The sequence below is a fragment of the Gavialis gangeticus genome, unplaced genomic scaffold, assembly GCF_001723915.1.
Source record: "Gavialis gangeticus isolate Ggan-Ray unplaced genomic scaffold, GavGan_comp1, whole genome shotgun sequence".
Lineage (NCBI taxonomy): Eukaryota > Metazoa > Chordata > Crocodylia > Gavialidae > Gavialis > Gavialis gangeticus.
Genome location: NW_017729033.1, coordinates 100,900,573 through 100,917,611, shown reverse-complemented (window position 1 = coordinate 100,917,611; position 17,039 = coordinate 100,900,573). Strand labels below are relative to the sequence as shown.

General features: G+C 40.9%; 1 protein-coding gene across 7 annotated transcripts in view; it reads left to right on the top strand.

The window, feature by feature from the left end:
* Nucleotides 1–17,039, top strand: part of AFF1 (AF4/FMR2 family member 1) — a 253,389-nt gene that overhangs the window by 190,337 nt on the left and 46,013 nt on the right. For all 7 annotated transcript variants that reach the window (XM_019525994.1, XM_019526001.1, XM_019525995.1 and 4 more), the window contains 4 exons: nt 9,915–9,959; nt 12,676–12,762; nt 13,639–13,675; nt 14,049–14,100. In XM_019525994.1, the coding sequence (XP_019381539.1) occupies nt 9,915–9,959; nt 12,676–12,762; nt 13,639–13,675; nt 14,049–14,100 (221 nt within the window). The remainder of the gene's footprint in view (nt 1–9,914; nt 9,960–12,675; nt 12,763–13,638; nt 13,676–14,048; nt 14,101–17,039) is intronic.

Genomic DNA, 17,039 nt, shown 5'->3' with positions numbered 1-17,039 from the left:
ACCAGGAATAACGGTCGCAAGCTGGCAGAGGGTAGGTTTAGGTTAGACTTCAGGAGGCGCTATTTCACGATCAGGGCGGCTAGGGTCTGGAACCAACTTCCAAGAGAGGTGGTGCAGGCTCCTACCCTGGGGGTTTTTAAGAGGTTAGATGAGCACCTTGCTGGGGTCATTTGACCCCAGTACTCTTTCCTGCCATGCCAGGGGGTCGGACTAGATGATCTGCTAAGGTCTCTTCCGACCCTACAAACTATGAAACTATGAATTAGTATACATTCCAATAGTTATATTTGTTTTTGCATTTATCTTAAACTGAATAATATAGTGCTAACCCCTAATATGGTGTTAGCCCCACATTAGCAAAGCTTCTAGTTTTTCTTTACGTGAAAAAAATGCACCGTGTTATATACGGTGATATGTCACACCGTCTGCACTCTCCTTTTCAAAATCCTAGATCTGCCTGTGCCACTGAACACTTAAGTATTTCCTTAATGTTAAGAGTGACTTATATTTCTCTCTGTTCAGTGAGACTAACCATTCATGATCTTTAATACTTTGCAGGATGAGGGCTGTATTGCTTAGTACTTCACATCAGCAGCAATTTTGTTTTACTTTAATCAGGGGAAACCAGATCCTATGAAGTAATAACTCGCTATTCGAACTTTGGTAAAGAAAGAAACATATCAGAACACTCAGCCACCACCTGATTATTACAAATAGAGCAGTGGTTCTTAAGCTTTTTTGTAGCAGGACCCGTTTGTAAGCACTGATGGCCAGGCCAGTCCCAACCCAGTAAATACTTCAAGTAGAAAAGAGCTCCCTGGCCCTGCCATTGCCTCATTTCCAACCCACAGACCCTCACCTCCCCCTCCCCCACCCACACCCAACCTGCTGGTGCCCCTCACTCCTAACCTGCTACTCCTAGGCCCCAGACCCTTAGAATGTGGGGCACATGCTCCCTCAGATTTGTTAACACACAGTGGGCATGGGGCTGCAGCTTGGCTGAACCAGCATGAGTAGGAACTGTCAGTGGAGTGCAAAGTGGAGTGGCAAGACTCGTTGGTGCTACTGCCCCTGGAACCCCTATGCCAGTCACAGCACCAGCAGTGTAAGAAATACTGGATGGTGTGAGGGCTGTGCTGTTTTCACCATCTCTCTCTGACAGCCGCTTGTGTGACTGGCCGTGACTTTGCCCTGGCATCATGGCTTTGCCACCACAGCTCCCCTCAGACCATGGCTCTACCCCATCGAGGATATGGGGTGGTGGGCAGCATCACCTGTGGGCACTCTGCAACACATTGCCTGTGCCCCCTTCTTCTCTCCCCTGACCCATAGACTTACCTGCTGGAGTCGCTGCCCATGCTGCCTGGCTCCCACATGCATGTGTGTGTGCACACATGCACGTCGCACCTCTTGCCTGATCACGCTCCTCCCACTCCCCCCAGCCATGAGCAGCCCCTTGCAGCATGGAATTCTGCCAGCCTGCAACAGGAAACCCACCATTTCCTACGTTTATCTCCTTTAAAGGAGAATCTGTTTTTAAAGTTTGTTGATCCATTTTTTAACGTTAGTTTTCAACCCTTTCATATATTCTTACGACCCATTTTTGGGTTGTGACCCACAGTTCGAGAAACACTGCAACAGAGGACTAAACTGTTCAGTCTGTCTTTTTGTTCTCTTTCATTGTTAGGTGAGTTGTATATATATATATAAAAAGAACTGCTCTACAGGAACTTTCTTATGTAGTCTGGGATTTGACTTCTGACACCAGCCAGTGTCTGATGCTTCTCAAAATTGCAGTACCTAGAATTACTTAAGCTTTGGGTTTACCTAACTTGCATGTGATTTAACATACATGATTTTATGCAGAAAAAAAATGCATACAATGTATTGCTGTATTCATTCTTGCATTAGTGCAAGTATAGACATTTTTTTTTGGATTGAGGTAACCAGGAGAAACCCAGTGGGTTCACAGAGCAACTAAATAGTGGGAGTGGACTTGTTTTCTGACCTTTTAGAATCATAGGTCTCAATGGGTTGAACCTCTAAGATATATTGAAGTATAAAGTTTCAGTAAACTGTATTTAACAGCTGTTCGGGCTTTACGTAGCACATCTCTGCTGTATAAATATTGTCTGTTGTTAGAAATGAGATTATATGCCCCAACAGAGTATTACTCTTCCTGTATCAGCTGATCATGCAGGTTAGTGAAACGGGAGATTTATAAACAGAAAACTATAAAAGCTGGAGAATATGTTGGAATCTTGCTATTTTAATAGTTTGCCTGAGTTTTATTTGGTAATTCAGACGGGCTCATAAATCAATCATGGCAGTCTTCAAAACTTCTTTAAGTAAACATGTTTCACTGTCTTTGCCTTATCTGTACTATCCTGTCTCCCTCCAAATAGTTGGCAATTTAATTTATTCTGTATAATCTCAAGTGCTGCATGTGTTTCTGATGATAATTACTTACTTGTTTATTTAACTGGGTATTTGTAACATGAAAATCTGCAATTAGTCTTGCATAACTCATATGCTCTGGTATATAATCTTCTTACCCACTCTTTGCATACTAAACAAACATCAATTTTTCACTTGTCCCTCAAATTTAATGTTTTTTTCCTTAGACTCTTGGACAGAGAGACTCTTGCAGAATGTGTGCAGTAGTTTTGGTGGATATGTGTTTATTCATCAGCAATACTAGGTCACTGTTGGCTTTAAGTACCTGTGAATTTGATTTTTTTTTTTTTTTTTTTTTTTTTTTAATGACTGGGTTTCTTTCAAGGCTGTGTGTGTATTTGAATCTCTACAGAGCTGGGTTTTCAGTAACAGGAACAATCTGAATCTTTCACAGGACCCAAGTACCAAACACTTACATGTATAAATGTGGGCCTTGTCATGCTTTTGTGATGAGGATAGGAGGATGGATTTTTGTCTTTATTTATGGGCCAGCTTGAAATAAAATCATGGGAGTTGGGCTTTATTTGAGCAGAAATGTAAAGGGCTGTTTTTGCAAAATACATTTACATTTGATAATTTAAAAAAAAAAATACCGATATACTACAATATCTGTCTGTTTGCCTGTGTGGAGAAATTTGTGTTTGTGGTTTTTTTAAACTACAGCGGGCCACCATCGTGAAACAGTTTTGACATCAAACATTAACAAGATTTGTGTGGGATAATGTGGCATCTAGAGAAGTATGCATCATTTCCTAGCTGAAATTCAACATCAGCATCTTATAAAGAAATTCCACCTGGAGCTTGCACAAATTGCAATACAAGACAGAAAATATATGCAGCAGTTAAATCTAGTTGTCCTTTGAGAGTGCCTTACAATGTTCTCTCTCTAAAGGCTGTAAAACTGCTAACAGGGATACAAAGCAGCAGATAATATTTAATACTCTAAACCCATAATTGTTTAGCAGAGTGTCTTTTTGTTTCATGATTTATTATATTTCAAGGTTATGGGAGGGAGGTTAACTCTTCATGGGGCAACTGTTCTTTAGAGGGATTGGGATGGCACAGGCACTAAGGCAAACAGTTGAAAGCCCAGAGTTGGAAGTTCGAGGCCATAGCACAAGCACTTAGTGTGGCCTGTCAAATTCCAGTGAATCTGTGTATTTTGCTAAATACCTTGTCACATACAGACCCGAAGGAGGAAAGGACTGTTCTTTAGAGAATTTGCAAAGGAAGTGATTTGCTGCTGGGCAGTAGTGGTGGTTTAATATTGGGTAGCATGCTGACACAAAGCACAGATTTACATTCTTCCCTGCAGGTAAAATTCAGTCCACCTGCACAAAGCCCAGCTTTTCAAGTTCTATATGGGTGGGTGTGGGAAAGTTAGAGAGGTGAATTCAAAGCTACTCAGATATTACAAGTGATGGGCAAAGGTAAGAGCTTAAATAGAAGGCAAGAACATGTGCCATCTCTAGGATTAAGGCAGATGGACCGACTCATGACAGCACTGTTCTAATTTCTGGGTTGAAATAGCAGTTGTAATTTCTCTCTGCTGGTTGAACAGAGCATGAGAACTAGCATATACTTAGGAAAACAGATCCACTGTCCCTTTTTGGGATCACAAATTAATCTTCTCTTCAGGCCCTACATCAGCTAAGAAGAGGCATAAATAGGGTGACTCTATTAGTTTTAAGGAAATCCAGGGTGCTGCCTTCCCCCCTCCTCTGTGCCTCTGCGCCCCCCCTGGTCCATCCACCCCAGCCCTGGCTGATCCCTGTCCCAGGAGGAGCCTGGCTGGGCAGGGTGGCACCAATCAGGGATTTTTGTTTCCATTTTCACCAACCAGCCAGGATGCTAGGAGGATCTACGAAATCTGGGACTGTCCCGGCCAGACTGGGATGTTTGTCACAGTAGGCATAAAGACATTTCTGCTTGAACGTTCAGCTAGTTTGGCCTCCCATCATGGGAATCCTTTGAAATGCAAGTGGTGCAGCGATCCCCGTGCTGACTTGCCCCACCAAGGGAGAACTTGGCTCCTAAATACAAAGTACAAATTGTGGCTTATGCTGTTTGCTTGTTTTCTGTCTTCAGGAAAAATGCTTTTTTTTTTTTGGCCCTTAGAAGTAAAAATCCATTTCTGCCAGCGACAATCACTGATGCCTGTAGAATAAACATTTTGCTGCGAGCCTGATGTTAGGCCCTTCATTGGCGGCAGTTTTGTTTACCATTTGACATTTTTGTTGCTGGTGACGTGGCCTTCAGGATTTTTATTTCCTTATCACAAAGCACAGCAGCATACTGGAGTACAAATATTCTTCTAAAACTGTTTAAGACAGCAGATAAACCTGTGCTCTTGAGAAGAGAGAATTTGGTAGTGGCATAGATTTTCCAGGCAGTTGTAGCCATTTCACATTCTGTTTTTTCCCTAGTATAAGAGTAAAACCAGGTTTGAGGATGCATATACCTAATTCTTTTTCACTGTTTCCCTGGGACTGTTTGTACTTGTATGGTAGTTGTTAGTTAAATCTGACATAGACTTGAATACACAGAGAAAAATCCCCCTACAATGACTGTGCTGTGGCTGTAGAATATAGTGGTTATGTTTCTTTTAAGAAACGGCGTGAGTATGTGTTTTGGTGGCAGGCTGCTCATCTCATCAGGCTGCATGGGACAAAATGGGTCTTGCTGTACTAATGTCTTCAATGTATGAAGAAGTACAGCAGCAGGCAGTTGTTGAACCAAGTCTTTTAGGAATCAAATGAATCTTCCTGAAGATTTAACTACAAAGAAGTTCTCTTTACAAAGCTAAACCAGTTTCAAAGCCTTATCGGATCTACAGTACCTGAATCAAGAATTGCTTAGAAAGCCTCACTCGGAGTGAGGTAGAAGATACCCAAAACAGGCATCATCCTCATATTAACTGTGCTTCACTCTTGCCATCAATAAAACTCTTAAAACACTAAGTTCTGGGACAGTAAAAACTGACTTGATTTTCTAGTAGTCTAGTGTAGACGGAACTTTTTAATACCCATTGTGTGGGAACCTTTTTCCTCCCCATGTATAACCAATCCTTTCAAGGACTGCATGCCATTCAGGACTATTTCAGAAGAGTTCTTTGCCCAGTTAAGTAAGCTGCTTCCATTTCAGTGTGATGAGATGCAGGTTTCTGGGTTCACTGGGGAGTTTGCTAGTCATGAATCCCAGAGGTGAGTTTGATTGTTGGAATACAAGATAATGTTTGCTGTGATTAACAAGAGAGAGAAGAGCCCTTCTGTGCACTAGCTATGCATGTATATCTCTACCACAGGACAAGAATTTTGCATTTTCTTTCTCTTGAATGAACACACACTCGCTTACAATTGCTGCCTGATTTGTTTGGTTTTTCACCCAGGGGAGTTGCTTCTGATTTATGTTGAAGCAGGTAAGATCAGAATTAGACAAAAGTGAAATCTTCACCATGTGACAGCAGCCATACTGACAGCTCAGTATGGATTAGGAATAAATGAGTTCAGCTCTTTAGAGATCTTGAAAAGGAATGGGTGGGGGAAGGTTTTATTTGCCCTTTCACTTCCATGTGTAAAGGGTGGGTAAGTGGGTGGGTAGGTAGGGGTGTGTGTGTGTGTAAAAAACAAACAAACAAACAAACAAAAAAACCCACCTCTCTTACAGGTGAAATAATCCTTGGGTTGTCACCTTACTATGTTAACACTCTGTTTGCCAACTTTGTTTATTAGAAGGCAGGGTAGGATGGCACTTATAGACTAATTTGTTGAGAGAGGCATGGGCTTTTATAGATGACAATCTACTTTGTCAGATGCCATGAGTGGACTTGATTGGTTTCTTTCTTAGTAAAATGGAAGGGACAGAGAAAGACACTTTCTAGTTGAGAGCAGACCTCAGATCTGATCTCTCTTAGCCAGTGTTGGAGTTAATTTAACAAACTCCCCCCCCCCCATAATCTTGCTTCCATAAGCACACTCGCAACCAGGTGTTTTTGTTTAATTGGTGCTTTTCTAGTGACGGATGGAAAAATGGAATTTGCTACATGTTGGTAAGAGTAACTGGTCAACAAATTGAACTTAATAAATTATTTTCTAATTCTAACTTTAAGGATATCATTGATCAGGTAGAAGTCCCCGTGCATAATGGATATGTTACTCTCAGGGTAGCAGTTAGCTTGAATAGCAAATAAAACCCAAATGCATATAAATTACATAGACTTATCCTCCTTGGCCAGCTGTAAGGTGGAAGTAGTGTTGTGTCCTGTCACTTAACATTTCTCAGACAGCTTTTCCTATTTTTGGTGCAAGAATTAGAGTGTTTCTTATTAATTCTTTCCCACTGAGCATCTCTGTTTGCTGTCAGCCATGACCATGCCATTATGCAGCAACTGGTTGAGTTTGTTCTATACCTTCTACAGACATGGGCTCGACAGGCAGGAGGCATTTGCTTTCTTTTATTTGTGTGGCTGTATTTATGCTATTTGCTGCTTTGTAACATTGAGTATTGTGGATAGATGTATCCTACTGGAAACTGCTAGGTGGTTTTCTGCTCTCTGTATATCCCAATAGGATGTTTAAAATGTGTGTGACACCAGACATAATATTTGCTGTTTTGTTAGATGTGGTTGGGAAACATTGGTGTTACTTCTACTTTTGACTCTTCCTCAGAGCTTAATTTATACACTTATGGCTGGCTTGGGGCAATCTGTGTGCCTAGACAGAGTTCCTAGATGGTTCCTCACTGGCCCTATCCTTCTGCTGTCGCTCCATTCCAACCTTAAAGTAATAGTGGAAGAAGTGTCTACCTTTTCCAGGGATGTATGTGAAAAAACAAAGGATCCCTCTGCCTCCAAAAGCAGTAGGATTCTGCCGCACTTCTAAACAAGTCCCTTACCACCCCTTGCTTCTTCAGAACCTGGAGTGAATCTCATTGGGAGTGCTCAGGACTACTTGTTTCCTGGTTCAGATAGGCTCCTCTGCTGGAGTGATGTTGATGGGGGAAGAGATCTTGGAGGGAACCGCCTGCTGAGGTTCATGGAGCAGTTGCTCATTAATAGATATCATAGACATTAGGGCTGGAAGGGACCTCAGAAGATCGAGTCCAGTCCCCTGCCCCAGGGGCAGGAAGTCAGCTAGGGTCAATGGATCCCAGCAGGATAGATGTCCAAATGTTTCTTAAAAGACTTGAGAGTAGGTGCTTGCACCACCTCTGGAGGCAGTCTCTTCCAGGCCTTGGGGGCTTGGACAGCAAAGACGTTTTTCCTTATGTCCAGCCTAAAGCTGTCTTGGAGTTTGTGACTGTTTGACCTGGTCATTCCTTGGGGCGCTCTGGTGGGCTGGTGTTCCCTGAGATCCTGATGTATACCCCTTATATATTTATAGGCAGCCACCAGATCCCCCCTGAGCCTGGGCTTTTCCAGGCTGAAGAGTCCCATGTCTCTCAGTATCTTATCATAGGACCTGTTCTCCTACCCTCTGATCATATGTGTGGCTCTCCTCTGGACTCTCAAATTTTTCCACATCCTTTTTAAATTGTGGAGCCCAGAATTGGATGCAGTACTCCAGCTGCAGCCTCACCAAGGCCGAGTACAGTGGGAGGATGACATCCTGGGATTTGCTTGAGAGGCATCTATGGATGCTCGCTTTACCAGCTGCGACATTGCATTGGTGGCTCATATTCATCTTGTGGTCAATCATGACCTCCAAGTCCCTTTTGGCCGTGCTGCTAGCAAGCGTAGCACTGCCAAGCCTATAAGTGTGCTGTGGGGGTTTTTTTCCCCAAGGTGGAGTACCTTGCATTTTTCGGTGTTGAACACCATCAGGTTTTCATCTGCCCGTTTACTGAGCCTGTTGAGGTTGGCTTGGATCACCAGTCTATCCTCAGGTATGGACACTTTACCCCAAAGTTTGGTGTCATCAGCGAACTTGGCCAGTCCACTTCTGATACCAATGTCTACATTGTTAATAAAGATGTTAAAGAGTATAGACTCAAGGACGTAGCCTTGGGGGACCCCGCTGGTCACACCACAACACGATGATTTACTTCCGTCTATTACTACTCTCTGGGTCCAGCCATCAAACTGTGATGTAGCCGAGGCCATAGTTAGCCAATTTTTCCATTAAGAGATCATGGGACACCAGAACAAAAACTTTTTTGAAGTCAAGATATATGATGTCTATCTCTTCTCCCTTGTCCAGGTGATATGTCACCTGGTCATAGAAGGAAATGAAATTGGTCAGGTAAGACCTACCCACAACAAACCCATGCTGGCTGTCCCTCAATATGTTTTTATCAGCCAGTTTGTCAAGCATGGTCTCTTTGATAACTTTTTCCTAGATTTTCCCCAGGATAGAGATCAGGCTGTAGTTCTCCGGATTTACTTTACTCACTTTCTTGAAGATAGGCACTACATTGGCCTTCTTTCAGTCTTCAGGAACTTCACGTGAGCACCACAAGTTCTTTAAGATCCAGGCCAGGGCTGAGCTATGATGTCTGCCAGCTCTTTAAGTACCCTGGGGTGTAAACTGTTTGGGCCAGCTGACCTGAAGGTGTCCAGCCTCTCAAGGCATTCCTTTACATGGTCTACAGTGACGTAGGGTAACAATTCTCCCTCACCCTGGCCATCTAGAACTGCTGTTGTTTCAGGCTGCCTACAAATTTAGGGAGTTGTTATGGTACTGGTTATAATTAAATAATTTTTTCAAGACTTTCTTCACAACTATGGGGATTAGAAACTTTGTGATGAAAGCTTCAGTTCTCAAGCTGTGACTCTAGGCACTGGTAATGTAGTTTGTCTCTGCATTTACTCAGTCTTGCCTCTCTTTCTGAATGTTACGGGGGTTTGGGGCGTTTCTGATACTGCACGTTGGGGGGATACTTTTAGGTCAACGGAAGTGGTAAAGCAAGTTGTGAAATTGGTGGAAGAAGGTCACTCTGGTCAAAGAAGTGGGTTTGTTCAACATGCTTGCTCTCGCACTCTTGGAAAAAGGTGAGGTTAACAGACAGAAGTCAAGACATGAGAGGGAGCTAAATGAATGGCTGTGACTGCATCAGAGTGTGTCCTTCCCTTTCCCTGTTTGTACCAGTGTCATGGCAATTCTGTGCTCCAAGCTAAGCTGAGTTCCCTTTTTCCTGTGATAGAGCTCTCCAACCATTCAACAGTGGTTGCTGTTGAGGGATATAAACTTCATCTGTTTTTCCTTCCTCTTTCTTTCCTTCCTGTTTTCTCCAGTCAAGAGCTGAAAGCATGAACTTTGTTAATGGCGAGAGTAATTTTTACAACCTCTTTTTCTTGTGATTTTTGGGGAACTTCCATAGTTTAACTTGTGTTATTTTATTTACTCAGTATGTTTTCTAGAAATATCAGATCAGCCTTTGCTCATCTACTTGGATTTCAGGCCAAGAGTTCACAAAAACTGATTGAAAATTCACACTATCTTTCTTTTTTTACATTTTAGCAAACCTTCCCCAATGATGTCCATTGTGTTGAGGAAATCTTGAAGGTAAGGGTATAGCTGTCACAGTTCAGTTGTTTAAAGTCATATAGCGAAACCCTTGTAATGTTCGCTTGCATGCCCCATTTCCTCCGTCCCCCAGATTTGATTAAATTAATATGGGGAGAAATTATAGTGTGCTTCTGTTAGATCAGTACATATTGCATGTCAGAAATGTCAACTTTGGGCATCCATCAGAGTACACAAATAAAACTAAAAAAAAGCCATCTTTTCTTGAGTAAATATTCAAGCCAGACTCTAAATGCAATAGCTCTGATTATACACTAAATACTACAGAACCAAACAATTCTGTCCCTTAGTTCTGGGATTGTTGTTTTTGAATCTGAACCCTTTTTTCCTCCAAAGACACTGAACTCACTATGCCATCCTGACTACCCCTATCCTTACAGCCTGGGGAGCAAAAATTTTTGTGTGATTAGTATAGGTTTATGTATAGTATAGGTCTATGTTTCCACAATCCGCTTCCCTCAATGCTGCTTCCCTTAATGCTGCTGATGCTTTGATTGCTCTCAGAAAGTAATCTTACAAGGAACCCATGTCCTCTAAATACTTTGTCTACACAATATAGTACCATGGCAGGAATGGTACACCTGGGAGTACTTCACTGATAAAATTAACTGTCTAGCTTTTAAAATATGATCAGTATTAATATTGTACTGCCAGAAAGAAAGAAATCTTTTGCTTGCTCAGGATCCCAGTATGCTAGGCAGTGTAGAAATAGGTAAAAAGCCATGATAACAGTACAGTGCTTCAGGGAGCTTGTAATTTGTTTTTGCAACAAGTCACAATTAGTGAGTGAGAGAAATGATGGGAGGAAAGAGAGAATACAAGGGAAATGTTTGATCACATTATCATCATTAACATTGTTAACTGTGATAAGAGTTACATAAAGATGATAAATAGGTCTGTAAAATCCTCTGCTCACGGTTCTTGCATAGAAATCTCTCTAGACTGTTTTAATGGATGTTTGTAGAGCCAAATATAGCAATGTAGGTATATTTCATGGTAAATCTTTTGATTGACATATTTAACTTCCTAATGTTCTTCTTGAAATGCTATTTGGTTGGAAAAATAGTGACATTTCACCTCTTCCCCAATGTTGCTCTAATTAGAAAAAAAAGGATTGAAGACTCTGACTTAATAAAGACTTTAACACCACTGTGCATTTGACACAGTGCAGAACCTTTTTCACTCACAGTTCACCTGTCAGTTTCTGCAATCCATGTGATGTGTTTATAATCAGTCTCGCATTTGATTTTGTTCCTACATGAATGACTTCTGGGAATTCGGTCTCAAATTTTTTGACATACTGTTCTCCTGTGAAGGGTGACTGCAATGATGCTCATTCAGAATGATGCAAGGTTAAATTGGGAAGAGAATTTGGGCTGTTAATGAACATTTGAAAGTGTTGAGAAGGCATATTCTCAGGAAAGGAAGAAAAATGGCAAATCCTAGACAGGTGTTTAATTCTTGGGATGGGTATGTTTTTTGTCAACTGCTAAGAACATTGGCAGGAACCAAATCAGTACTATCTCCTGATCTTCCCAAGGCCCTTTTAAGTCCCTGGGGCCTTGTCTAGATTAATCTTTATTCAAACAGCAAAGCATATGTTTAAAGCTGGGAGCCTTGTGTATCCTAAACAGTTCAAACACAGTATTCCAGTTAGGTAACATTTTAGAATCCCTAGTTTAGGCGAGACTTGACTATTAGAATGGACATTGTTGCCCACTTCACCTGCTGATACATGGCTTGCTTCATTTGAGGAAGCGACTTCTAACTGTGGCTGTAGGTAGACTACATCTATGCAGGCCAGGGGATAAAGACAGGAGTTTCTAAAGAGCTAGAATTGCCTCATTCTGTCGTCCTCCTCAAATTATAGGGTGGACCCCAGCAGACACAGGAACATTCTTCAAACTAGCCAATACGTTGAGATTTTGCGAGCATCTCCAGTGTGCAAAGTCATTATGTCAAAACTACCTGTATTCCTAAAAGGGATGAGGTAGTTCAGCCACAAGTTTTGTAGGCTTGTTACAGTAATCCCTGGATGAAATTCTGTGGTGTTATGCAGGAGATCTGACCTGGGCGATCATGATAATCTATCCAGGCATTTAAGTCATGTTAGTACATTTCTATACAACAGATTGCTGGAGCAGTAGAGGGTTTGTTTATTATAGTGCCTACATAGACAGCTTCTGCCCCAAATCTGAATGAGTTTTTGAAGAATAAATAGGAACATTGAATGAAGGTCTAATTTAAAGTTTGACCCCTTTCTGCTATGAAGGCCTTCGAAAAGGGCACCGTTAATTTATTCATTGTGTTACCACTGATGGGTACAGCAACTTTCAAAACAAGGAAGATGTCCTTTGAAAACCAAAGATCTACGTGTATAAGTCTTTATTTGCTTCTTCAATCATTAAATATGAAGGTGACAATATAGTTAGGACTCAATCATGCAAACACTTCCACTTAATACTTAACTTTAGGCAGATTTCAGTGGGTCTACAAACATGCATAAAGGTTGGCAAATTAAGTTACATAGTTGTCTATTCAGAATGACCAGAATATAAGTTTTGCTGTGTTCTTTTATATATGGGCAGATCCGTGAGGAGATTTTCAATGTATTAATATGAACGTTTTAAGCACTGAACGTCTGCTATATAAAAATGTTTACTAGTCACATTTTTTTCTTTTAAATCCTTTCTAGGAAATGACCCACTCATGGCCACCTCCCTTGACAGCTATCCATACTCCAAGCACAGCTGAGCCTTCAAAATTTCCTTTTCCAACAAAGGTCATATATCTCCTTTTAATGTGTAAAATACAGCTTTCATACCCCTGGGTGTATTTTCAGACCATCTGATTGTTGTTGGTACAGCCTGAGGCTGTTAGATTTTTGTTTGTCTTTAGAAGAAATTATATAAAAGAAATGAAAACCTGATTGATTTCACATGTTATAAGCTCATCTCATTTGCTTAGAAATTAGGTCAGCTTCCGCTTCTGAGTAATTGGGCTTGAACGGGTTAGACTTGTTACATATGTCTTTCTGTAATCATCTTCTAGAATTTTTTTAAAGTGAAGTCTGTTTTTTTCGGAGTTAAGACATGGTTTTAGCAACAGAAAAAACTTGGGTGAATAACCAAGGGCAAAAACATCTAACTTGCAGGCAGGGGAAGAGTACCATAAAGGTTTTCAGTATGTCATCTGTATTTCTTACAGCACAATTAATTGTTTTTTTTATTTCCTAGTTAAAATGTTTAGTTCTTTTCACTTAAAATTAATGTACTGGTATGTACTCTTAGTGCATGTATCTCTCTTTTTTTTTTTTTTTTTTTTTTTTGTCTGTTCTGACCCGAGTACATCTTATGCTTCGTAACATCAAACAGTTAAAGTTCAGGAAAGCATAGCTAGCTCAAGTTAGACTGTTCCCTATGATTTTTTGTAAGTGTCTGCAATTCCATTTGCAATGCTTGAAAGGTATAAGTTTTCTATACCTTTGCAAAGTTAGCCCCTCAACCTGCAAAAGTGCAAATTGCAAGCAGACACTATTTTAATTAATAGTAAATAAGATCTGATTGGGGGGGCGGGGGGCGGGGGGAGGGTGTATGTGTGTGTGTGTTTTAATGCAGTATTTTCATGTTTTGCTTTTTATTGTGTTCTTGCTTTCTAGGAATCCCAGCATGCTGGATCAGTAATACAAAGCCAGAGTAAGTAAAAATCCGAAGTAGACTTCCTGTTGTAGAAGGGAAACTATACAGTGTGTGTGATCAGAAGTATCTAATTTAGGAGCACAAGTGCCAGCTCTTTCTTGAACTTTGGTTAATTTAAGCAATTCCGAACTTTGCCTGATTAGGGCATTTTATTTCTATGTAACAAATAAGTAATAACGGTCAAACTATAAAATATTAGGAAAACCTATCTTGATTGGCAAGCAGCCATAATGATAATCTACATAAGCACTATAAATCTGATAAAATTTTGAAGTTGAAAGCCTCATTATTAAATACACAAATAAAAATTTATTCAATAAAGTATTGTGCAGTGAGATGCAGAAAACCAACTGTTTCTTTGGTTTTACAGAACAGTATGATGCATCTTCAAAAACATTGCCTAGTTCTCAGCAAGGAACATCGTAAGTAACATCATTTTTCAATAACACATTCAGTTATGAATTCTGGCGGTGGTTTTCCACTTTGTTTTTTGCATGGATTGAGCTTTTAATTTCTATAATTAGTAGGGCCAGATCCAGTGGCCATTGGTGTTGACAGAAAGGCTTTCTTTTAAGTGAGTACTATACCATGTCATTAATAAATTTTTTTAAATATTAGTGTTAAGGCACTGAGGTTTTCCTTTCTTTGATTTTTTCACTGCTTAATGTCCTGACACACTATCTGAACTACAGATTTATACATGAAATTGAATCTTCGGTGCACATTCACTTATTGTTTCTTTTTATGACCCAATATTAAAGTCTGTGAAGTTTAGGAAAGCTCCCAGTATTTCTGGGAGCTTTCTGATAGATAGAAGTACTTGCCAGTTTGATTTGTTGGTTTCCAGTTCTTGGATAAACATTTGCCCCTCCAAGTGTCAAGTTTTGGCCCCAGAATTGTCTCTTTTTTAGCACTTGGATTAATGGTAGCTTTTTGGAAATGATGATACAAATATGAAGTGGCCCTATAATGTTGGTCTTTTGTGTTGTTTTTAGTTGTCCAAGAAAGAGTTTCCTGAGTGATTTGGTTGCTGGTTTCCCATTTGTTAAACATGAGCAATTGTTGTAATCTTTCAGATTGCTGAAGGTTTTTTTCTGCTGCTTGATCAAGGCTGTGGTTGAGCTAAATACTTACAATTCTTCAGTTCTAACCATCTGATAACCATCTATAGCATATGTGAAGAAGTTTTTCTGGCTACACCTGGCTATTTACTTTTCTGCCTCTGTGCTCTGCCTTTTTAACTGCAGGCTTTTTACAGTCAGCAAATTTTTGTGTGCGTCTACAACTGAGGGGTTTTCAGTACAGTTAGCAAAAATGTTTAACCAGGTATCTTTTGATTTAATCTCTGTAGTTTTATTGCAATTGAAACCTATACTGGATATACACAAACTGTCAATTAATGGTTCTAAGTGTAATGTTCTAATTTCAAGTTGATCCTTTTTCCCTCCAAAAAAACTATAAAAATTACACTTAAGCTAACCCCCACAAAGAAGTTATTTATTAGGTCCCATACAGTCTTGAGTTTAGTACTTGCACTATTTTGATTCAGACAATAAAAACACAAAGGCAGATTTTTTTTTTTAGTGCAATTTTTATCATAGTATTTTTAGTGCATTTAACCCCCTTGAATATTGTCCTTAGTTATTTGATGTTGGATTTTGTAAGGGCAAAAGCAGTTCAAGGGCTTCCTTGACTTCCTTTTCAGGGGAAAAGCTTTTATTTATTTATTTATTTTGCTTTTTATTCCCCCTTCTAAAAATTGAACTTGAAAATGTGGGGTTGGCCTTATATGCAGGGTCAATTTATAATTGGAATAATATGAGATAAGTTAAAAAGAAAATGGAATGGAATGTGCTGTGACCTTTTCTTACTAAATCCTGTACTCTCTATTAAGAATCCTTACTGGCATATTCTTTATTGCATTAAAAATTGATAATTTACATATCTAATAGCTTTGTTTATAGAACCAGTCCTTTAGGATTTCAAAAGTTGTACATTGTTTTTATGGTAAAAGCAGACTTTCAGACTAAACTAAAAAAGCTTTTTTTTTAAAAGTTTTTGGAATCCAGTTCCACATGTGACTGTAAAATAGACTGCTCCTTAAGTAATACTTCCTATGGCCTCAGCCATACAATTGGATGTGTAGTGAGACCCAGTGACGCCAGTGGAGTTTCTCAGGGGTAGAGAATTCTACCCATGTGAATCAGATTGTGAGATTGTAGTGTCAGGTCTTTGTTTGTAAAATCAAAGTCTGTGGAAGTGTATTACAATTAGCTATGATCAGGGGGACTACCCCCACTGCTGGCCTGTTGAGCAACCCTTGCAAAGCCAGCAGGCCAAAGCATTTAAGGGAGCCCACCCCTGCCCCAGCCCTGGTACAATCTGTGGGCAAGGCAAGAGCCCCCAACGGGACACTTGCCTGCCTGTACACAAATGCCAGGAGCTTGGGGAATAAGCGGGAGGAACTTGTCCTCCTGCTTAACACAAATAATTACGATGTCACAGGGATAACAGAGACCTGGTGGGACTCCACCCATGAATGGATCATGGGTATAGACAGCTATACCTTGTACAGGAGAGATCAAATAGATAAAAGGGGTGTATCTCTCTATGTTAGGGAAAGCTACACGTCCCTGCAAGCTGATGCTGGTGACCAGGGTGGATGACTGGAGACCCTCTGGGTTAAAATCTGTGGGGAACACGGCACAGGGGACACAACAGTGGGAGTCTACTACAGACCTCCCACCCAAAGTCAAGAGCTTGACCAGGAGTTTGCCCAGGAACTGGCTGAGGCCGCATGCTCCAGGACCATGGTTGTCATGGGTGACTTCAACTACCCAGACATCTCATGGGAGGATCACTCAGCAAAATCCGAGCGGTTGTAAAGCTTCCTATTGTGTGTGGATGACCTCTACTTGACTCAAGAAGTCTACAGGCCAACGAGAGGTAAAGTGCTGCTCGACCTGGTACTGGCTACTGGGGATAACCTAATTGGCAACCTAGTGAGTGATGGAAAGCTGGGTGACAGCGACCATGAGCTGATCACCATCGCCATCCACCGTAAAGCTGGCAAGACAGTCAGCAACACGGAAATCCTTGACTTCAGGAAAGCTGACTTTGACAAGCTCTGGAGGCTTGTCAGTGAGGCCCTAAGGGACCACAGCCCCAGGGGGGTGGAGTTCAGGGAGGGTGGTTGCTCCTCAAGGGAGCAATCCTCAATGCACAAGCTAAGTCTGTTCCATCTTGGAGGAAAGGCAGCAAGAGGGCACAGCAGCGCCCCCTGGCTCTCCAGGGATCTAGCAGACCTTCTGAGGCTAAAAAAAAAGGCCTACAAAGGATGGAGGATGGGATTCACCTCCAA